Below are 22552 nucleotides of genomic sequence, written 5' to 3'. Positions count from 1 at the left end.
AAAGTGGCACATGGCAGAGTGTGGCGATGGAGACAGCAGCAATGGGAGGCCGTACAGGGACCCATGAGAGACTCTGGACCTGGCAGCAGCATGAGGAGGCGGTATATAGGGGCCCATGGCAGATTAGGGGCCTGGCAGCAGCTATAGGAGGCCCGTAATCTGCCAGCACCCTATGTCAAAAAATTCTACACACCAGCAGTGTGAGGAGACCTGAAAGTGGCACATGGCAGAGTGTGGCGATGGAGACAGCAGCAATGGGAGGCCGTACAGGGACCCATGAGAGACTCTGGACCTGGCAGCAGCATGAGGAGGCGGTATATAGGGGCCTATGGCAGATTAGGGGCCTGGCAGCAGTTATGGGAGGCCCGTAATCTGCCAGCACCCTATGTCAAAAAATTCTACACACCAGCAGTGTGTGAGGAGACCTGAAAGTGGCACATGGCAGAGTGTGGCGATGGAGACAGCAGCAATGGGAGGCCGTACAGGGACCCATGAGAGACCCTGGACTTGGCAGCAGCATGAGGAGGCGGTATAGGGGCCCATGGCAGATTAGGGGCCTGGCAGCAGCAATGGGAGGCCCGTAATCTGCCAGCACCCTATGTCAAAAAATTCTACACACCAGCAGTGTGTGAGGAGACCTGAAAGTGGCACATGGCAGAGTGTGGCGATGGAGACAGCAGCAATGGGAGGCTGTACAGGGACCCATGAGAGACTCTGGACCTGGCAGCAGCATGAGGAGGCGGTATATAGGGGACTATGGCAGATTAGGGGCCTGGCAGCAGCTATAGGAGGCCCGTAATCTGCCAGCACCCTATGTCAAAAAATTCTACACACCAGCAGTGTGAGGAGACCTGAAAGTGGCACATGGCAGAGTGTGGCGATGGAGACAGCAGCAATGGGAGGCCGTACAGGGAACCATGAGAGACTCTGGACCTGGCAGCAGCATGAGGAGGCGGTATATAGGGGCCTATGGCAGATTAGGGGCCTGGCAGCAGCTATGGGAGGCCCGTAATCTGCCAGCACCCTATGTCAAAAAATTCTACACACCAGCAGTGTGTGAGGAGACCTGAAAGTGGCACATGGCAGAGTGTGGCGATGGAGATAGCAGCAATGGGAGGCCGTACAGGGACCCATGAGAGACCCTGGACTTGGCAGCAGCATGAGGAGGCGGTATAGGGGCCCATGGCAGATTAGGGGCCTGGCAGCAGCAATGGGAGGCCCGTAATCTGCCAGCACCCTATGTCAAAAAATTCTACACACCAGCAGTGTGTGAGGAGACCTGAAAGTGGCACATGGCAGAGTGTGGCGATGGAGACAGCAGCAATGGGAGGCCGTACAGGGACCCATGAGAGACTCTGGACCTGGCAGCAGCATGAGGAGGCAGTATATAGGGGCCTATGGCAGATTAGGGGCCTGGCAGCAGCTATAGGAGGCCCGTAATCTGCCAGCACCCTATGTCAAAAAATTCTACACACCAGCAGTGTGAGGAGACCTGAAAGTGGCACATGGCAGAGTGTGGCGATGGAGACAGCAGCAATGGGAGGCCGTACAGGGAACCATGAGAGACTCTGGACCTGGCAGCAGCATGAGGAGGCGGTATATAGGGGCCTATGGCAGATTAGGGGCCTGGCAGCAGCTATAGGAGGCCCATAATCTGCCAGCACCCTATGTCAAAAAATTCAACACACCAGCAGTGTGAGGAGACCTGAAAGTGGCACATGGCAGAGTGTGGCGATGGAGACAGCAGCAATGGGAGGCCGTACAGGGACCCATGAGAGACCCTGGACTTGGCAGCAGCATGAGGAGGCGGTATAGGGGCCCATGGCAGATTAGGGGCCTGGCAGCAGCAATGGGAGGCCCGTAATCTGCCAGCACCCTATGTCAAAAAATTCTACACACCAGCAGTGTGAGGAGACCTGAAAGTGGCACATGGCAGAGTGTGGCGATGGAGACAGCAGCAATGGGAGGCCGTACAGGGACCCATGAGAGACTCTGGACCTGGCAGCAGCATGAGGAGGCGGTATATAGGGGCCTATGGCAGATTAGGGGCCTGGCAGCAGCTATGGGAGGCCCGTAATCTGCCAGCACCCTATGTCAAAAAATTCTACACACCAGCAGTGTGTGAGGAGACCTGAAAGTGGCACATGGCAGAGTGTGGCGATGGAGACAGCAGCAATGGGAGGCCGTACAGGGACCCATGAGAGATCCTGGACTTGGCAGCAGCATGAGGAGGCGGTATAGGGGCCCATGGCAGATTAGGGGCCTGGCAGCAGCAATGGGAGGCCCGTAATCTGCCAGCACCCTATGTCAAAAAATTCTACACACCAGCAGTGTGTGAGGAGACCTGAAAGTGGCACATGGCAGAGTGTGGCGATGGAGACAGCAGCAATGGGAGGCCTTACAGGGACCCATGAGAGACTCTGGACCTGGCAGCAGCATGAGGAGGCGGTATATAGGGGCCTATGGCAGATTAGGGGCCTGGCAGCAGCTATAGGAGGCCCGTAATCTGCCAGCACCCTATGTCAAAAAATTCTACACACCAGCAGTGTGAGGAGACCTGAAAGTGGCACATGGCAGAGTGTGGCGATGGAGACAGCAGCAATGGGAGGCCGTACAGGGAACCATGAGAGACTCTGGACCTGGCAGCAGCATGAGGAGGCGGTATATAGGGGCCCATGGCAGATTAGGGGCCTGGCAGCAGCTATGGGAGGCCCGTAATCTGCCAGCACCCTATGTCAAAAAATTCTACACACCAGCAGTGTGTGAGGAGACCTGAAAGTGGCACATGGCAGAGTGTGGCGATGGAGACAGCAGCAATGGGAGGCCGTACAGGGACCCATGAGAGACCCTGGACTTGGCAGCAGCATGAGGAGGCGGTATAGGGGCCCATGGCAGATTAGGGGCCTGGCAGCAGCAATGGGAGGCCCGTAATCTGCCAGCACCCTATGTCAAAAAATTCTACACACCAGCAGTGTGTGAGGAGACCTGAAAGTGGCACATGGCAGAGTGTGGCGATGGAGACAGCAGCAATGGGAGGCCGTACAGGGACCCATGAGAGACTCTGGACCTGGCAGCAGCATGAGGAGGCGGTATATAGGGGCCTATGGCAGATTAGGGGCCTGGCAGCAGCTATAGGAGGCCCGTAATCTGCCAGCACCCTATGTCAAAAAATTCTACACACCAGCAGTGTGAGGAGACCTGAAAGTGGCACATGGCAGAGTGTGGCGATGGAGACAGCAGCAATGGGAGGCCGTACAGGGACCCATGAGAGACTCTGGACCTGGCAGCAGCATGAGGAGGCGGTATATAGGGGCCTATGGCAGATTAGGGGCCTGGCAGCAGCTATGGGAGGCCCGTAATCTGCCAGCACCCTATGTCAAAAAATTCTACACACCAGCAGTGTGTGAGGAGACCTGAAAGTGGCACATGGCAGAGTGTGGCGATGGAGACAGCAGCAATGGGAGGCCGTACAGGGACCCATGAGAGACCCTGGACTTGGCAGCAGCATGAGGAGGCGGTATAGGGGCCCATGGCAGATTAGGGGCCTGGCAGCAGCAATGGGAGGCCCGTAATCTGCCAGCACCCTATGTCAAAAAATTCTACACACCAGCAGTGTGTGAGGAGACCTGAAAGTGGCACATGGCAGAGTGTGGCGATGGAGACAGCAGCAATGGGAGGCCGTACAGGGACCCATGAGAGACTCTGGACCTGGCAGCAGCATGAGGAGGCGGTATATAGGGGCCTATGGCAGATTAGGGGCCTGGCAGCAGCTATAGGAGGCCCGTAATCTGCCAGCACCCTATGTCAAAAAATTCAACACACCAGCAGTGTGTGAGGAGACCTCAAAGTGGCACATGTTTGAGGCATGATTCATGGCGGATTTAGTCAGTTGTGTCAGGAACTGGTGGTTTGAAATCCAGACTAATCCACGCCTGATTCATTTTCACAAACGTGAGTCTCTCCACACTTTGGGTGGACAGTCGTGTCCTCCGCGGAGTTACAATACCTCCTGCCGCACTAAACACGCGCTCCGATGCCACGCTACTGGCCGGGCATGACAGCCTTTCAAGGGCAAATTCAGCTAGTTGGGGCCAAAGGTCAAGTTTCGTTGACCAGTAGTCAAGGGGATTGTCTACCTCGGTTGGCAGGGTGCTGTCCAAGTAGGCCCAAGCCTGTTGTTTGAGGTCCTGCTCCAGGTCCACCTGATGCTGCTGCTGCTGCTGCTGCTGCGGCTGGTTAGTAGTTTCCTCACTGCGCTGGTGAAGAAAGCTACTCATCATCGACTGCAGACTGAGGCAGCCGCTGCTGGTGGAGCTGCCACTGCTCCTACCACCCCACCCCTCCCCTGCTGCCATGGCAGCGGAACGCGAGCGCACAGGGCCCACAGTGTCTGAGGATGGACGTTGGCGCACAAAGGCAGAGACCAACTGACTACATAGGTGGTTTTTATAGTACGTTATTTTGGCCTCCCTCTCAGCAGGTGTGAAAAAGGCCACCATTTTTGAACGGTAGCGAGGGTCCAACAAGGTGGACAGCCAAAAGTCATCCCTCTGTCTGATGGTTATTATTCGGCTGTCGCTACGCAAGCAACCGAGCATGCTATGGGCCATTTGTGCCAAGGAATGCGAGGGACTCCCTGCCTCCATCTCCACAGCATACTGCCACGGTGCGTCTGGGTCCTCTGTCTCCTCCTCCTCCTCCTCTACCAGATGCTCCTGCTCCTCCACTCCTGTCCGCTGAGTGGAAAAACCACCCATTTCACTCAATAATTCCTGAGCACAAATGTCCTCCTCTACCTCCTCCTCTTCTTCCTGTCCTGCCCCCACAGGGGTCATGTGGCGTTGAGATCTGTGCGCCACGTCTACCGCACCCTGACCAGCCATTGTTAACAGCATTTGTTCAAGGACGTGCAACAGAGGAATGACGTCGTTCATCCCATAGTCCTGCCGACTCACGAATAGCGTGGCCTCCTCAAAGGGCCTGAGCAAGCGGCAGGTGTCACGCATGAGCTGCCAATGGCTGACATCGAAGTTACACAGGGGAGTACCTTTATCCGCTTGTAACATCAGGAAATCGGTGATGGCCTTTCGCTGCTCGTAAAGGCGGTCTAACATGTGTAGGGTTGAATTCCACCTTGTTGCAACGTCGCAGATCAGGCGATGATGTGGATATCCGTTCTGCCGCTGCAGCTCAAGGAGGGTGTGCTTTGCGGTGTAGGAATGGCTGAAATGCATGCAAAGTTTACGTGACATTTTAAGGATGTCTTGCAGTGGGATGGTGGATTTTAGGAACCGCTTGACAACCAGATTGAACACGTGAGCCATGCATGGCGCATGGCACAACCTTCCTTGACGCAGAGCAGACACCATGTTCTTTCCGTTGTCGGTCAACATGGTTCCGATTTTCAGTTTGCGCGGAGACAGCCATCTGTCGATTTCTCTGTTCATTACACTCAGAAGTCCCTCCCCTGTGTGACTACGTTCGCCAAGGCATACCAGGTGCAGAACAGCGTGACACCGTTGCGCCCTGCACATGTGATATGCCGGTCGGGTAATGGGACTTGGCACGGGGGTGGCGGCTGAGGACACGGCGGAAGAAGAGGTGGTAGAGGCGGACATCTTTGCCGGACCAAGGACGTGCAAACGTGGAGGCAAAAGCGGCGTGACCTGTCCAAGTTGCTGGTGCGGCTGTGACGGCACCACGTTCACCCAGTGGGCCGTAAATGACATGTACTGTCCCTGACCGTAGTTACAGCTCCACACGTCGGCGCTGCCGTGCACTTTGGCAGAGACCGACATGCTCAAAGACTGGCCCACCATGTCTTCTACATGTGAATGCAGGGCTGGCACTGCCTTTTTGGCAAAGAAATGACGGCTTGGCACTCTCCACCGCGGCGCGGCACAAGCCATCATTTCTCTGAAAGGTGCTGAGTCCACCACTTGGAAAGGGAGGGACTGCAGCACCAGCAACTTGGACAGGAGGACGTTCAGCTTTTGCACCGTCGGGTGCGTGCTCGCAAACTGTTGTCTCTTGGAAACAGATTCCAAGAAAGACTGCTGACGGAATCCGTGAAGAGGAGTAGCAGGAGAAGGAGCATCTGAACGAGCGGAAGATGCCAACGAGCGACAACTCCCCTCAGCAGAGGTGTTGGAGCCTTGACTGGCTGATGGAGGGCGATTGACGTCGGGTGACGGAGCAAGTAACGAAGCGGGTGATGGAGCGGGGGCTGGGGCGGGCAGAACCGCCGTATCTTTATCACGGTTTTCCCAGGCCACCAAATGGCGACGCTGCATATGCTGCCGCAACGCTGTAGTCCCAACATGGGCCCCCTGGCCACGCTTGACTTTCTGGCCACATAGTCGACATACGGCTACGTTTACTTCCTCGGGCGGCTTGACGAAAAATTGCCACACCGCCGAGTAGGAAACTTTGCCCCCGATACTCCTCACTGGCTGACTGCTGCTTCCTCCGTGCACACCGGCACCACTACTGGCCGTGGTGGTAGGCTGCAGTGGAGCTGGTGCTCTACTCCGTGGCCGTTTGGCTCCACTGACACTGCTTCCACTGACACTGCTGCGACCCTGCTGCTGTCTCCTGGGCAACCCACCGACTGTTTCGCTCACTGCCAAGCTGCCACCCTCTTCTCCTGATGATGCGGAAGAAATTGCCTGATGACGACGAGGCTGCCAAGTGCGATCAACCTCCTCATCATCAAGTAGGGTCTCCGCCTCACTACTAGCCCCCTCGGCTGCGTCTGGGTCAGGAGACAGACCTGTCTCTAGACCGGCTACCGGGCCACTCTCCTTGCCACTACTTCTTCGCCTGGCTGCTGAAAAGGCGGATGTCTCCCCCCGTTCCTGACCGCCCTCTGTTAGCTCTTCCTCACTGTACAGTGGGGCTGAGCCCACAGCATGCGATACTTCGCTTGGTGAGGGAACACCAAAGGACAGGGGCAGGTAGAGGACACGTGATTTCAGTGGGCTTGGTCCCGGGCCATGCCAACTAACGGTTGTGTCTGACGTACCCACCGACCGTTGGCTGTAGGTGTCAGAGGTGACCTGGGAAGAGGAAGACGACCGAGCCAACCAATCGATGACGGCAGGGTTGTCGGTGGAGACACGACCGCTGGATGACACCGGGAGCACTGGCCTCTGGCTGCGAATAGTGCTGCCTCGACCCCTTCCTCTGCTGCCACGTCTGCTCGCTCCTAAAACATTGCCTCCTCTGCCACTACTCTGCATGTTGTCTGACATACTCTTTAATTAAACGATTATGTGTCCCTGAGTAACAATTCTGTGTCCCTGAGTAACAATTCTGTGTCTGTGCGAGTAACAATTCTGTGGCCCTAAGTAACAGTTCTGTGGCCCTCAGTAACAATTCTGTGTCCCTGATTAACGTTTCTGTGGCCCCAAGTAACAGTTCTGTGTCCCTCAGTAACAATTCTGTGTCTGTGCGAGTAACAATTCTGTGTCTGTGCGAGTAACAATTCTGTGGCCCTCAGTAACAATTCTGTGTCCCTGATTAATGTTTCTGTGGCCCCAAGTAACAGTTCTGTGGCCCTCAGTAACAATTCTGTGTCTGTGCGAGTAACAATTCTGTGGCCCTAAGTAACAATTCTGTGGCCCTAAGTAACAGTTCTGTGGCCCTCAGTAACAGTTCTGTGTCCCTGAGTAACAATTCTGTGTCTGTGCGAGTAACAATTCTGTGTCTGTGCGAGTAACAATTCTGTGGCCCTAAGTAACGGTTCTGTGGCCCTCAGTAACAGTTCTGTGTCCCTGTGTAACAATTCTGTGTCTGTGCGAGTAACAATTCTGTGGCCCTAAGTAACAGTTCTGTGGCCCTCAGTAACAATTCTGTGTCCCTGATTAACGTTTCTGTGGCCCCAAGTAACAGTTCTGTGGCCCTCAGTAACAATTCTGTGTCTGTGCGAGTAACAATTCTGTGTCTGTGCGAGTAACAATTCTGTGGCCCTAACAGTTCTGTGGCCCTCAGTAACAATTCTGTGTCCCTGATTAACGTTTCTGTGGCCCCAAGTAACAGTTCTGTGGCCCTCAGTAACAATTCTGTGTCTGTGCGAGTAACAATTCTGTGTCTGTGCGAGTAACAATTCTGTGGCCCTAAGTAACAGTTCTGTGGCCCTCAGTAACAATTCTGTGTCCCTGATTAACGTTTCTGTGGCCCCAAGTAACAGTTCTGTGGCCCTCAGTAACAATTCTGTGTCTGTGCGAGTAACAATTCTGTGTCTGTGCGAGTAACAATTCTGTGGCCCTAACAGTTCTGTGGCCCTCAGTAACAATTCTGTGTCCCTGATTAACGTTTCTGTGGCCCCAAGTAACAGTTCTGTGGCCCTCAGTAACAATTCTGTGTCTGTGCGAGTAACAATTCTGTGGCCCTAAGTAACGGTTCTGTGGCCCTCAGTAACAGTTCTGTGTCCCTGTGTAACAATTCTGTGTCTGTGCGAGTAACAATTCTGTGGCCCTAAGTAACAGTTCTGTGGCCCTCAGTAACAATTCTGTGTCCCTGATTAACGTTTCTGTGGCCCCAAGTAACAGTTCTGTGGCCCTCAGTAACAATTCTGTGTCTGTGCGAGTAACAATTCTGTGTCTGTGCGAGTAACAATTCTGTGGCCCTAACTAACAGTTCTGTGGCCCTCAGTAACAATTCTGTGTCTGTGCGAGTAACAATTCTGTGTCTGTGCGAGTAACAATTCTGTGTCTGTGTGAGTAACAATTCTGTGGCCCTAAGTAACGGTTCTGTGGCCCTCAGTAACAGTTCTGTGTCCCTGTGTAACAATTCTGTGTCTGTGCGAGTAACAATTCTGTGGCCCTAAGTAACAGTTCTGTGGCCCTCAGTAACAATTCTGTGTCTGTGCGAGTAACAATTCTGTGTCTGTGCGAGTAACAATTCTGTGGCCCTCAGTAACAATTCTGTGTCCCTGATTAATGTTTCTGTGGCCCCAAGTAACACATTCTGTGGCCCTCAGTAACAATTCTGTGTCTGTGCGAGTAACAATTCTGTGTCTGTGCGAGTAACAATTCTGTGGCCCTAAGTAACAGTTCTGTGGCCCTCAGTAACAGTTCTGTGTCCCTGAGTAACAATTCTGTGTCTGTGCGAGTAACAATTCTGTGTCTGTGCGAGTAACAATTCTGTGGCCCTAAGTAACGGTTCTGTGGCCCTCAGTAACAGTTCTGTGTCTGTGCGAGTAACAATTCTGTGTCTGTGCGAGTAACAATTCTGTGGCCCTCAGTAACAATTCTGTGTCCCTGATTAATGTTTCTGTGGCCCCAAGTAACAGTTCTGTGGCCCTCAGTAACAATTCTGTGTCTGTGCGAGTAACAATTCTGTGTCTGTGCGAGTAACAATTCTGTGGCCCTAAGTAACAGTTCTGTGGCCCTCAGTAACAGTTCTGTGTCCCTGAGTAACAATTCTGTGTCTGTGCGAGTAACAATTCTGTGTCTGTGCGAGTAACAATTCTGTGGCCCTAAGTAACGGTTCTGTGGCCCTCAGTAACAATTCTGTGTCTGTCCCTGAGTAACAATTCTGTGGCCCTAACTAAAGTTTCTGTGGCCCTAAGTAACAATTCTCTGGCACTCAGTAACAATTCTGTCTGTCCCTGAGTAACAATTCTGTGGCCCTAATAACGTTTCTGTGGCCCTAAGTAACAATTATCTGGCACTCAGTAACAATTCTGTCTGTCCCTGAGTAACAATTCTGTGGCCCTAATAACGTTTCTGTGGCCCTAAGTAACAATTCTCTGGCACTCAGTAACAATTCTGTCTGTCCCTGAGTAACAATTCTGTGGCCCTAATAACGTTTCTGTGGCCCTAAATAACAATTCTCTGGCACTCAGTAACAATTCTGTCTGTCCCTGAGTATGAATTCTGTGGCCCTAACTAGCGTTTCTTTGTCCCTAAGTAACGATTCTGTGGCCCTAATTAACAATTCTGTGTCCCTGAGTAATAGTTCTCTGTCCCTAAGTATCGTTTCTCTGTCCCCAAGTATCGTTTCTGTGGCCCTAACTCTGTCCCTGTCCCTAATACAGAGCGGTCTGCCTCTGTTCAATGACTGCAGGCAAATGAAGAATTCCAAAATGGCCGCTATTTATAGCTCGACCATTACACAGTGCTAGCTGGCTGGCTGCTGATTGGCTGATGCGATCACATGTCGTTGAGGAATGCATTATGGGTCAGCGCGCCTTGTCTGCGCGCCTTCCCAGACATCCCCGCTCCGTCGCCGCACATGTCAGCCGCCATTTTCGGAAAAATTTCGATTCGCGCGTCCGAATTAGGCTATTTTTCGGATTCGGCGCGAATCGAAATTTTTCCGATATTCGACTCGAATTCCACTTCGGCTACTTCGATTCGCTCATCTCTATCTGTAACGTTGCTGCAGTAAAGTTTTTTTTGGGACCAGAAAAGTGTAATTCATTGGAAAATAGTATACAGTTCAAATGAGGATCGGTACAATTTGAATTTGATTTGAAACAGAGTGAGACTGTGCAAAAAAAATCAATTATTACAAGGAGTATTCTTTATGATTGCTAACTTTTTACTGCAATGTTTCCTTATTAGGGCATATGTGCATAAAAGAACAGTCATTTTTATAGCAGCATTTGTGCGATTATTTGATTAAATTGATTTTTATAGGAATGCGTTAAAAGTTGCACTTCACTAAGTATGGAAAGGCTGGCATTCCCTTCTGCTAAACATCTTTCTGATTGATTGACACTGACAAAATAGATTCATACTACATCATGTGCTGCGTATATCTGTTCTGTTCTAGGATTGTACACATTCACTTTTTGACACACATACTTTAGACATCTCCATGCACAGACACACAAGCAAGCACTGATACAACCATACAAACAAGGAACTTTTGTCTACTATATTTTTTACATTATTGACATATATTGTATTATTTTTCTTATCCTGTTATCATTTGCTGTTTGTTAATAAATATGTTTGATTTATATATAATGCTGAGTACATTTCATCTTTTAGTGCTTCACACCCTTAAGGTATTTTTTTCAAAGTTTTAGAAGTACCAAGATAACATTTAATGGGGAAGCTGTCCCTACAGAAGAGATTAATCAGTTTAAACCTCAGATAGATGTCTTGGAATAACTACAAACACCAAAGGGAATGAAATGGCTCAGGAAGCTCACTACAATATATTAATCACACACAGCCGCAAGTACCTAATAATCAAACTAACAATTTTAGGGTAAGATAAAAATATAATACAAGCATCAATAGACAACAAAAAGAAATAAATGTTTTTATGTTCTTATATAATATTCTCGATTGCAAAGTAATGAGTGTTGTACTTTCTCTTCATTTACTGTATATTATGCCTTTTACCCAAATTTATTTAATTGTTAGTTTGCAATTCTCATCCACTTGAAGTTTTATATCTTTTTGATGTTTTATATCTTTTTGTATTTTCTATATAACTACCACATTTGGTAAATGTAATACAAATGCTTTTAAGAAGATGATTTTTCTGTCTGTCTGCCTGGAGTCACCTGATGCATATTAAAGATCAACAATTTGTGGACCTCTGCCCATTACACCTGTATGAGCCTGTTGAACATTTCATTTCAAAACCATGGACATTATTATGGAGTCGGCCCTCCTTTGCAGCTATTACAGTCTCTACTGTTCTGAGAAGGCTTTCCACAAGGTTTTGGAGTGTGTCTTTGGGAAATTGTATGCATTTAGCCAAAAAAGCATTTTTGCAATCAGGTGCTTATGTCAGATGAAAAGACCTGGCTTTCCAATTCAAATGTGTTCCTTAGCATTGAAATCATGGCTATGTGCAGTCAACTCAAGGCCCACAGCATGAAACTAGCCAAGCTATGTCTTTATGGAGCAGAGTACAGAGGGACAGTCAGCATGGAACAGAAAAGGGCCTTTCCAAAAATGTTAAAAATGTCTTAGTATGCTACAGTGACAGTTCACTTTACTGGAAACACCTGAACTGGTGGTGTACATACTTTTTGATTATATACTGTACATCAATGATTTTCTTAAAAGTTCTTGCATTTTTATCCAGGTTTTCATTGACTAGGTGAATTACAAATCACAAGTAGCCCCTTCATATGATTTATTGTCTTTCCTGGTGAAAAAACATGGACAAGTAAAGCAAAAGCTTCAAAAAGAAGAGACAGTTGTGACAGGGTAGGCTGCTGCTCTATAGTTTCTGGAAATGCTGTGAGCCACCATTGGCATATATATACGAGGAACGTTCAAGTCAAACAGGGACTTTTGTGTTTATATAATAAAAGAACAATTCCAAGGAGTGGAAACTGCATTTATTTTTTTTACATACTTCCCTGCTACATTCATACACTTATCCCAGTACTTAGCTAATTCCTGGAAGCATTGAAAGATTTGTCAGTACACCTCAACCATCCTAGGACAGACTGCTTTACTTCATCAGAATTGTATTCACTTTTTCCACAGAAATATTTGTCTCTTGTGCAATTTCAGGACAGGTTATACATCGATTATCTAGGATCAGGTGTTTCACACATTGAATGCTCACAGGAATGATTGCTGTGGACTGGGAATGGCCAAGGTTGGGATTGTCACTGATGGATGTACGACTGACCTTGAAATGTTTACACCATTCAAATGTCTTACTGCAGCTGAGCGTCTCATCACCGTACTGTGCTTGAAGTCTTCTGTAGATTAGAGTTTTATGCTTTTGTTCACAAGAAACTCCATCACCAACATGCTGTTCCATGCACACTAACACTCTTGTCTGTCATCTTGATTAACGGTCTCTGGACTGGCCCGCAAAATGTGCTCCACCTATCAGTAATAGGACACACTTGCCACTTACTACTGTGCGTAGCACTGCCACACTAACATCCCTTTTTATACCTGTAAAATTAGAAGTCCTGGTTTGACTTGAACGCCCCATATATATATATATATATATATTATGCATTGTAATATACATACTATAATTTCTCTTGGTCTCCTCCACTCTATGTTCTTTGGGTTGATATCAAGGTCTTTTCCATATCCAGTGCTGTTAAGGTTAGCAGGAAAGGCTTCATCAACAAACAAACTTCCCCTCTTCAGATGCCCATCTCTCAGGGAATAAAAGTCCTGATTGTAAAACTTGCGTGGTTTATCCAGGGTGCCATTTCTGACCTGGAGACCAGATCTAGAGGTGTTCATAGTGACACTGAAAAAAATAAATATATTCTTAGTGTATGCGTTTTATATATGAGTTCTGCTGTCAATAAAAACATTACCCAGAAATGTTCATAAAGAAGAATTAGTGTGGATTCACACATGTGCGGTGCAAATTGAAGCTTAGTTTTCACAGCTACTTGACACTGTAGTTGTTCAGCGGTTTAGGTCAAGTTTAGATCAGGTTCAGGTCAGGATTTAATCCTGTTCACAACTGATGACATATGCTGTTTGGAAGCTTCCCATAGAGGTCAATAGCTTGTAATCCGCATCTGAACCAGACCGAACTGCCCAGAAATTGGACAGGACTCTTTTTCAATCTGCACTGAATCCGCACTGCCAGTGCACCTGACATATGTGAACAGTCAAAATAGGAATCAATGTTATTTCAAATGGCATACAGAATGGATGCTGTTCACACTGCATCCAATATGCATATATGTGAACGGACACTTAGAGTGAGGTGGATTTCCACACTCCAATATACATATCACACCATGCAGACATATCTACCATCTATTACTATCTTTTTATACTCATATGAGTTGATTTACTAAAGCCAGATAGGCTTTTCACTTTGCAAGGAATTTTGCACTTTTCAAGGCCATTTTTTCATAGCATAGTGAATGTAGGTAAGGTGTGCCGACTTCCATCATCCAAAAATGTACAAGCAAAGATATGGTTAATTTTATTTTCCTTGCACATGATTGGGTATTATTTGCAAAGTGAATTTTAGCTGCATTCACTAAGCTACGAGAAATGTCTCTTGCAAAATGAACAATCTATTTGCCTTTAGTAAGTCAACCCGATTGTGTGCAGAAGGGTTGACTACCTCTCTTGCTCTTTTTTACCCTTTTCTCTTGCTATCCCTTCTATTTCCAATCCTTGTTTCACACATTTAAATACAAATATATTTTATTAGTTGGGCCAAATACATTTTAACATTGTTCAGTGGTTGTGGTTTCTTGTTGGTTTGGGGACAGGTGAAGGTGGTCTCTAGTCAAGGTGGCCTGCAGGCCTTTGTCAGTCTGGATTTAGGTAGATAACGTATGTGAAGATACTGTTGGATGGCAGTTGTGGATATGTGGAGCTGTTATGAGGAAAAGGGAGTGTAGGAGGATGGTCTTCATTCTGGTATGATCTGACTATATGAAGTGCTTGTAAAGAGGGGCAATAAGGGGCACAAAATAAGGGGTCCCATCTATTAACAGCACTTAATAACTTAAAGAATTGAGTTCCTCCACCGCAACATTGCTTCAACCTTAAAGTGGACGTAAACCCACTTAGGCAACTTTTACCTACAGGCAAGCCTTTAATAAGGCATACCTGTAGATACTGTAAATATCTCCTAAATGTGCCCTGTTTAGGAGATATTTACTGTAGAAGCGATGGTGATGTCACCAGCGCATGCACGTCATCCATTGAGAGAGCAGTGCCACGGGTGAAACTCCCTTTGCTCAAGCACAGGAGTGACGACATCACGGCTCGGCCAATCAGATGGACAAAGCTCATGACCCCAGAAGGAAGTCGGAATGAAGTTGGAAGCCTCAGGGAGCTGTGACAGTGCTCCACTGGAGTGCTTCATTTTCAGGTAAGTCTTTCATAATGTGCTAGTGTGTGATGCATACTAGCACATTATGCTCTTAACCTGCAGGAAGAAGATTTTTTGGAATTGTTTTTGGGTGGTTTACTACCGCTTTAAAGGGTATGTAACTCCTAACAATTATATGCCACTGAAAGGGTTGATGTTGCCAGAAATCTTGTCAGATGATAACTGCCTGTGCTGCACTGTTATCAGTTAAAGCGGAACTTCACCCAAAAGGGTGAACTTTTCCTCCTCCTCCCCCCCCCCTCTTTAAATTTTGGCACATATTTTTTTTTTGGGGGGGGGAGCTGGAACCTGGTTTTGAAAAGTACCTGCTCCCACTTCCACTTGGATCGACAAGCCAATCTGAGCAGAAGTTCTCCTCCCCCCTTCCTGCCCGAATCCTTCTGGGTCACGTCACAGGTTCCAGAAGGCCACGGGACCATTCACTAAGCAAAGCACAGTTTGTGAATGCACAGCGAGCAGCCAGTTGTGAAGCCTTAAGCAGTCACAGACAGCTGCCCACAGTTAACATGCCACCACTGGGGACTAAAGACCAGTGAAGAACCCGCCCTGGGTGAGGATGACGCTGGATCCTTGCACAGGTGAGTGTCTGTTTATTAACCACCTTCTGCCCGCCATATAGTACAATGACGGGCGCAAGGTGGTTCTCTCGTTCTGATAGGACGTCATATGACGTCCTTGCATTCTCACCACGCATGCGCGGCTCAGGGAGCGCGCAGCCCGGCGATTGCCGGTGCGCTGTGTCCCACGGACACAGCGGATCACAGATCATGGAAAGAGCAGAAGATGTGCGGCGCGGTCATGTGATCAGCTGTGTCCAATCACAGCTGATCACATGTAAACACGGAAATGCCGGTTATCGGCATTTCTCTCCTCTCGAGCTGTCACGCTGACAGCTCGAGAGGATAGGAGAGCCAGTAATCGGCTTTCCGCAGAGGGGACATGTACACTGATCATCAGGGCACTGATGATCAGTGTGCCCTGATGATCAGTGTGGCCCCAGAAGTGCCACCTGTCAGTGTCCATCAGTGCTAGCAGTCAGTGCTCATCAATGCCACGTGCCAGTGCCCATCAGTGCCACATCAATGCCACATATCAGTGCATACCAGTGCACATCAATGCCACATATCAGTGCCCATCTGAGCTGCCTTTCAATGTCACCCATCAGTGCCAGTCATTGCCACCTATCAATGCCATTCAGTGCCACCTATCAGTGCTGCCAATCAGTACCACCTATCAGTGCCAGTCAGTGCCGCCTATTAGTTCCAGTCAGTGCCGCCTATCAGTGCCAGTCAGAGCTGCCTAACAGTGCCAGTCAGCCCCGCCTATCAGTGCCAGTCAGTGCTGCCTATCAGTGCCACCTATCAGTGCCATGTATCAGTGCTGCCTTTCAGTGCCCATCAGTGATGACTGTCAATGCCCATCAGTGCAACCTACCAGTGCCTCCTCATCAGTGCCCATCAGTGCCACCTATCAGCGTCCATCAGTGCAGCCTATCAGTGCCCATCACTGCAGCCTCATTAGCGCACATCAGTGAAGGAGAAAAATCACTTATTTACAAAATTGTATAACAAAAACTAAGAAAAATTTGTTTTTTCAAAATTTTCAGTGGTTTTTGGTTTGTTTAAGAAAAAATAAAAATCCCAGAGGTGATTAAATACCACCAAAAAGAAAGCTCTATCTGTCTCAAAAAAATGCTAAAAATTTCATATGGGTACAGTGTTGCATGACCGCGCAATTGCCATTCAGAGTGTGACAGCGCTGAAAGCTGGAAATTGGCCTGGGCAGGAAGGGGGTATAAGTGCCCTGTAGGCAAGTGGTTAAAAGGTGTCTGTCTATTAAAAGTAAGCAGCAACAGCTTTTGTACCTGCTGAACTTAAGTTTTTCCAGAATTGACTGAAGAACTGCTTTAAAGCATTCCAAGTTATGTCTGAGGATTAGTGAACTCCTCCTGAGTTATGGCAGAGGGTATATGCAGAAGAAAGGGGTAGGTCTCTGTAGTTCTGTCCTTTTTCAGTTGTCCTGATAAAGTACAGTGAGCAAAACTGTCACCCTAGGACAGGAACTGTGTTACAGGCAGGATACCCAGGTAAATATAAAGGTAAATAAGCCTAAAGATTAAAACTAATACAGCCACCACATCTAAGGACTGGTAAACTACGATATACTACATTTTTGTGTTTGGGTCTAAATTTACTTAATAGGAAGTTGAGTACAAAAATATCTATTCTTGTCTCTCTCTCTTTCTCTCTGCCTTACAACAGTTTTATATTTCAAGCAAACAACTTCAAAAAAATTGTGAAAATTGTGAATTCTGCAGTGTACAACAGAGACAACTGAAAACAGTTTTTGCTGTTTTCAGGCACCAAAGTCTTCCTTCGGGGCATACTACTTAGCACCAAACCGATGACATTCTTTTCTGTAAAACTCGCTAAACAGGATGAACCGTGACTGTCTGCAGTAAACCACAGAGTTTCATCTTTCTCTTCCACCGACGGCTTGCCAATGTTTCCCCCCTTTATAAATATTGCTGCAAATGGCAAAAGGACGCAAAACAATAGCTACAACAATCATCGTGATTAGAAAAACAAAACAAAAAACCTTGGAGATCTTAATTAATTTTAGATTTCCTATTGTTAGCTTTGTTAGAAGTATATCAGGTACAATAAAAATGTTATGATTATTAAACTTTGCCTAATAAAGTCTAATAAAGATAACGTGCAGTATTTTTGTATATTTTTCTTTCTTTGTTTGATTATTATGTTCAGCTCTTAAAATAAATGTAAAAACATATTTTATTTTATGCTGATACATATTTGCAATAACATAATTAACAAATGTATAATATTGCATATGAAAATATTTTTTTTAGCTAAAGATCTAAGATCTTTTTCATGTGTTTTCCAGCTAATCCTTACCGCTCTGTTGTTTACGTAATAGTTTAAGTACAAATTATGTATACCTGAAAACTAAGAGAAATGTCTCCTCCCCTCTCTCCCCCTCCATCTCTGCCCCACATGACTATGCTGAGACTTTAAATTACAGAGAGAATAAGTAAATGCGTTGCTGCGCTATCTCATTAGAGTATACCAGTGCCATGGGTGTGTTAAAAATTCATTTATAAAATAAACAGTAAATAAAAATACTAATTATTAATTTAAAAAGGTATAAATTAAAGCTGAACTCAAGGAAGATTTAAAAGACATAAATCAATGCAGCTACATATTCAGAAATATATCAATAAATGTATATATTTTAAATGTAAGCAGTGTAGATACAGGAATTTGATTTGGCATAAGCCTCCTGCACAGCACAGTACTGATTGTCAGAAGGAGAAACAGATTATGGACCCAATCAGTTGCTATATAAACATTTTTGTTTTTGGGTTTAGATTCACTTTAATAAGAAGTGGAGCTGAGTACAAAATAATCCATCTCTCTTATTTTTAAAAACAACTCCAAAAACATTGCGAAACTAAGTTCATAGTGTCATAGTTCATAATGGAGAAGCGTTTTATATACTACAAACATTTTTGCTATTTTTTTCCAACACAATTAGACTTCCCTTGAGGCAAGGTGTTGAGACATTAACACTCTTTTCTGTAGAAATTGCTCAACAGGAAGAGTAGTGATCAATGACTATCTGAATTAAGGCAAAACTTTTCTTCCTTTTTCAACAACTGTAGCAATTATCATAAGTAAAAAAAAGAAATTCATCTTTATCAAACTTTGCATTCTAACTTATAATAATGATAATTCACAGTGTTTTTCTATTTTTTTTAAATAAATGTAAACATATATTTATTTTTTATACATAGCCACATACATTTAATAATATATTTAACATATATTTATAATTTCTGCTTGTGAATAAATATTTTTTATTAGCTGACGATCTAAGGTCCTTTTCATATGTTTACCAAGCTAATACTAATTTCTCAGTTTTTTACAGTGTGCAATAGCTCAAAAACAAACTACACATACCTGAAAACTCAGAAAAATGACTTCTCCCTCTCTCATACCAATCCATCCTTGTCCCATATGACTATACACAAACTTTAACTAAGAGAAAGAAACATTCTAAAAACAAACAGCTTCTGCTGTGCTCTTCCGTTAGAAAATACCAGATCCATGTCTATAATAAAATTTAATATTAAAATAAATATTTTATGTAAATAGTAAATAAAAATATAAATCATTAGTTTAAGGCTCAGTTCACATTGCTGTGACTTGGAATCTGATTTGTGAGACCCCAAGTTGCATGACATGTGAAATCCCATGTTGGTCAGTGAGAGCTGTCTTAATTAGCACTACTGAAATCACTCTGACTTTAGAAAAGGTTCCTTTATTACTTCAAGGCGCCTTCTATCCGACTTGTGCCCATAGATTTTAATAGAAATCACCTCCAAGATGGATCCTCATCTGATGTAATTTGGATCCGACTTTACAGGACATTACATTTGCATTGGACACAGGCAAAGTTGTATGGCATGAAAGTTGATTCAAAGTTGCATCAAAGTAGAAATCAAACCTAAGCAGAGCCTAAGATCACCAGAACTCAGAACTAGTGTCCCTATTGGAAGATTTCCCCTCTGGTTCTTTTCTGGGGACAACCCAAAATTTGAGGCTTTCTTTTATTTCCATTTTTTTAAATAATGGTACACAGGACAAATAGAGAGGGTGAATCTCCCTAATGGCACAGACAGCAATAAAACTGGCAGGTGTTCTAATCAATATCCACTCTGTTTAAAACTAAAGAAAATGTTTTCCCTTTAGTTATACTTTAAAGCTGATCTCTAGGCAAACATATATGATACATTAATGCAGCTACTTATTCATTAATGCATACTTAAATATATTTTTTTAAATGAAAGCTGTGTAAGTACCTAAAATTGTTTCAGTCTGATTTTATTAGTTTCTAAATCTTCGAATATCTAAATCTTGAAGTGTATATATCTGAATTTGATTTGGCATAAGCCTGTTACAATCTCTGTGTAGCAGAACTCAGACTGGGAAATGGTGAAGCAGCACAAACAGTTGTGCAGAACAGGAAGAAGAGAGGGAAGGCAGAGGAGGAAGGAAGGAAGATAAGAGAAAGAAAGAGAGAGAGAGAGAGAAAGAAAGAAAGAAAGAAAGAAAGAAAGAAAGAAAGAAAGAAAGAAAGAAAGAAAAAGAAAGAAAAAAGAAAGAAAGAAAAAGAAAGAAAGAAAGATAACAAATGCTTGTACTGATTCCTCTTTGCTGCAAAAACATTCTTTTTTATCTTTGCCCAGGGAAGACTGCACATGGAATACTTAAAGTTTCTTTTGCACTTTGCTGTTTATTTCCGATTTTACCAAACGTTCTAGAATTCCCTGTGTACGTCCCTCTGCCACTTTGAGTAACCTCACTTTCTAATGTTCACCTTACAATTGCACTATCCTTTTATTTATTGGATGATCACAGGATAACTGCAGGGTTCTGCAACCAATTACTTTCTATACCTAAATAAAATACTTACATTTTCCTTTCGTCTCTGGAGTACACAAGAGTGGAACTTCTCTCCTATGTAGATGTGTAGGTATTCTGACACCTCTGCATTTGTCTCAGTCTCAGGCTGGCTTGTATAGAACACCTGGAGCTTTATGTACAGTCTGAAAAGGCCAGAGCTTACAATGAGGCTGCTACCTGATCACACAGGTTATTAGGGGATGTGCAACTTCTTTTTTTTACCAGTGTGTGATCCAGTGACTAAGCAGACACGTCAGAACAAGTTATAAACACCCCTCCGGCAACAACGCTGAGCGAGCACGAAAAAAGATATTTACTAAAATAACAGGATTAAAAAAAATGTGCAAGCACTATAAGAAGCTGCTTTAAATAAAAGTATCAGTAAAAACGTTTGTTTTGCATAGAGTGGGGAAAAAAACAGGCAGTATAAAAGTTAAAACCAAATAATAATAGGCAAAATAAAACATGAAACAACAGTCCAATCTTCAATAATAAATAAATTAAACAAATTGGAATTTACCGCATCAAAACGAGCATCTAATTAACCCTTTTACTGCCTGCTCTGGTTTCATGCAGGGACAGAAGGAAAGAGACAGGAGGCGCCCGTCTGAGTGTAGTATTAACACTGTATTTAATAGCAAAGGATTAAAAACACTCACAAAAGAAGTAATAAAATAAGTTCATCTGTGTATATTTGAGATGACCGTTCCTCAAAACGTCTGGCAGATGCCACCGGTGGTTAGTGCAATAGCAGCTGGGCTGATGGAGATGGTAAGAGACACTGTAGTGGTCAATCCTGCAGAGTGGTGGTGTTGTAGAGATGATCCAGTGACATTTGTGTAGGAAGGAGTCTAGTAACCAACCTGGAACACACCAGCAGGATGTGACATCACTCAATTTCCGCAGGGTGGAATGGTTTCAAGATGGTTTGGAGTTGAGGAGGGGAGAGCTGGGAGTTTAACCGATTGTAGGAATCTTTGTATGGCAAAAGGAGACGGTTGAGGAGTCTCCTTGCCGTCTTTAAGGTTATATAGGGATTGGTAAAAGTCGGCAAAGGCGTTTGCTATGTCTGAAGGGTTTGCCACAGGTGAGTTTGAAATTGGTTGGTGAATTGAATGTATTTTGGTTTTAAGTCGTTGATGTTTAACCGACCTAGCTAGAAGGGATGCGGCTTTGTTACATAGAGAATAGTATTTAGCTTTCATTTTCTTTAGGTTAAGGTCATATTTGAATAGCAGAAGAGAATGAAGTTTATCTCTCTCCACAAGTAAGGAAGCGGGGTTGGCTTCATTAGTTTTATTCGTATCTTCCTTAATTTTTATAGAATCTAAAACCTCCTCAATCTGGCGCCTCCTTCAGTTCAGCACCTGGGAATTTAACTTTATAAAAATCCCTCTCATATAGGCCTTGTAGGTAGCCCATAATATATTTATAGAAACATCAGGTGTGCTATTTGTTTCAAAAGAAAGAGTGGACTTCCATAATGGACTTCTGATGAGCAGGATCCATCAGCAATGTGGAGTTTAGTCTCCAGGGACTAGAGATGGAAGGTCTGTTAGGTATGCCAATCGTGATACTAATTGGTACATGGTCCAACCACGTTATTGATCCTGTTGTTGACGAAGAGATGTGCTGTAATGTCCATTTATCCGTGAGGAAGAAATCTATTCTGGAGTACAAGAGTTGGGAGAGAGAATAATATGAGTAATCTCTCTCTGATCCGTGCTGGCATCTCCAAATGTCTTAGAGGTCATTAGTGTGAAGAAATTGGTTCAGGCTGTGATTTGAGGGCCGTTTGCCAGAAGACATATTCAGGTGAACGTTTCCAACTATATTGAAGTTTCCTCCTATAATTAGGTGGCCTTTTTTGAGAGAGGAAATCCGAGTAAACAGATTTTTGCTAAATTGAATTTGGTTGGAATTTGGACCATACTAGTGTATATTGAGTATCGTTGGTAAGGCAAACTAAAATATGGAAGCGGCCCCGGGGGGTCAGCACAATCAGAAGTGAGATGGAATTTAAGTGAGTATTTGATTGCTGTCATGACTCTGTTTATCTTTTTGGCATTAGAAGCTAAATATTTTGTAGAAAAGCACCTCATATTAAAGAGGGGTGTTTTGTAGGAAGCAAAATGTGTCTCTTGGATGAAGACAATGTCTGCATGTAGAGAATGAGTGTCTTTGGTAATTGACGATCTTTTATAGGGGGAATTATGGTGTTGAGCGATATTATTTTAATACCATTT

The 22552-nt window shown here is 45.3% G+C and overlaps 1 protein-coding gene across 2 annotated transcripts in view; it reads right to left on the bottom strand.

The window, feature by feature from the left end:
- LOC149456445 (calpain-13-like) overlaps window positions 1-20477 on the bottom strand; it is a 112768-nt gene extending 92291 nt beyond the window's left edge. For both annotated transcript variants that reach the window (XM_089685117.1, XM_089685118.1), the window contains exons 1-2: window positions 20317-20477; window positions 12972-13200 (exon numbers count right to left, since the gene is read on the bottom strand). In XM_089685117.1, the coding sequence (XP_089541243.1) occupies window positions 12972-13193 (222 nt within the window). In that variant the 5' untranslated portion in view covers window positions 13194-13200; window positions 20317-20477. The remainder of the gene's footprint in view (window positions 1-12971; window positions 13201-20316) is intronic.
- Window positions 20478-22552: the final 2075 nt, after the last annotated feature.

Source organism: Staurois parvus, unplaced genomic scaffold (assembly GCF_062004578.1).
Source record: "Staurois parvus isolate SC_StPar_1 unplaced genomic scaffold, SC_StPar_1.0 ptg000362l, whole genome shotgun sequence".
In the NCBI taxonomy this organism is placed as follows: domain Eukaryota; kingdom Metazoa; phylum Chordata; class Amphibia; order Anura; family Ranidae; genus Staurois; species Staurois parvus.
The sequence above is the reverse complement of the archived record's forward strand: the minus strand, read 5'-3'. Positions and strand labels throughout refer to the sequence as shown.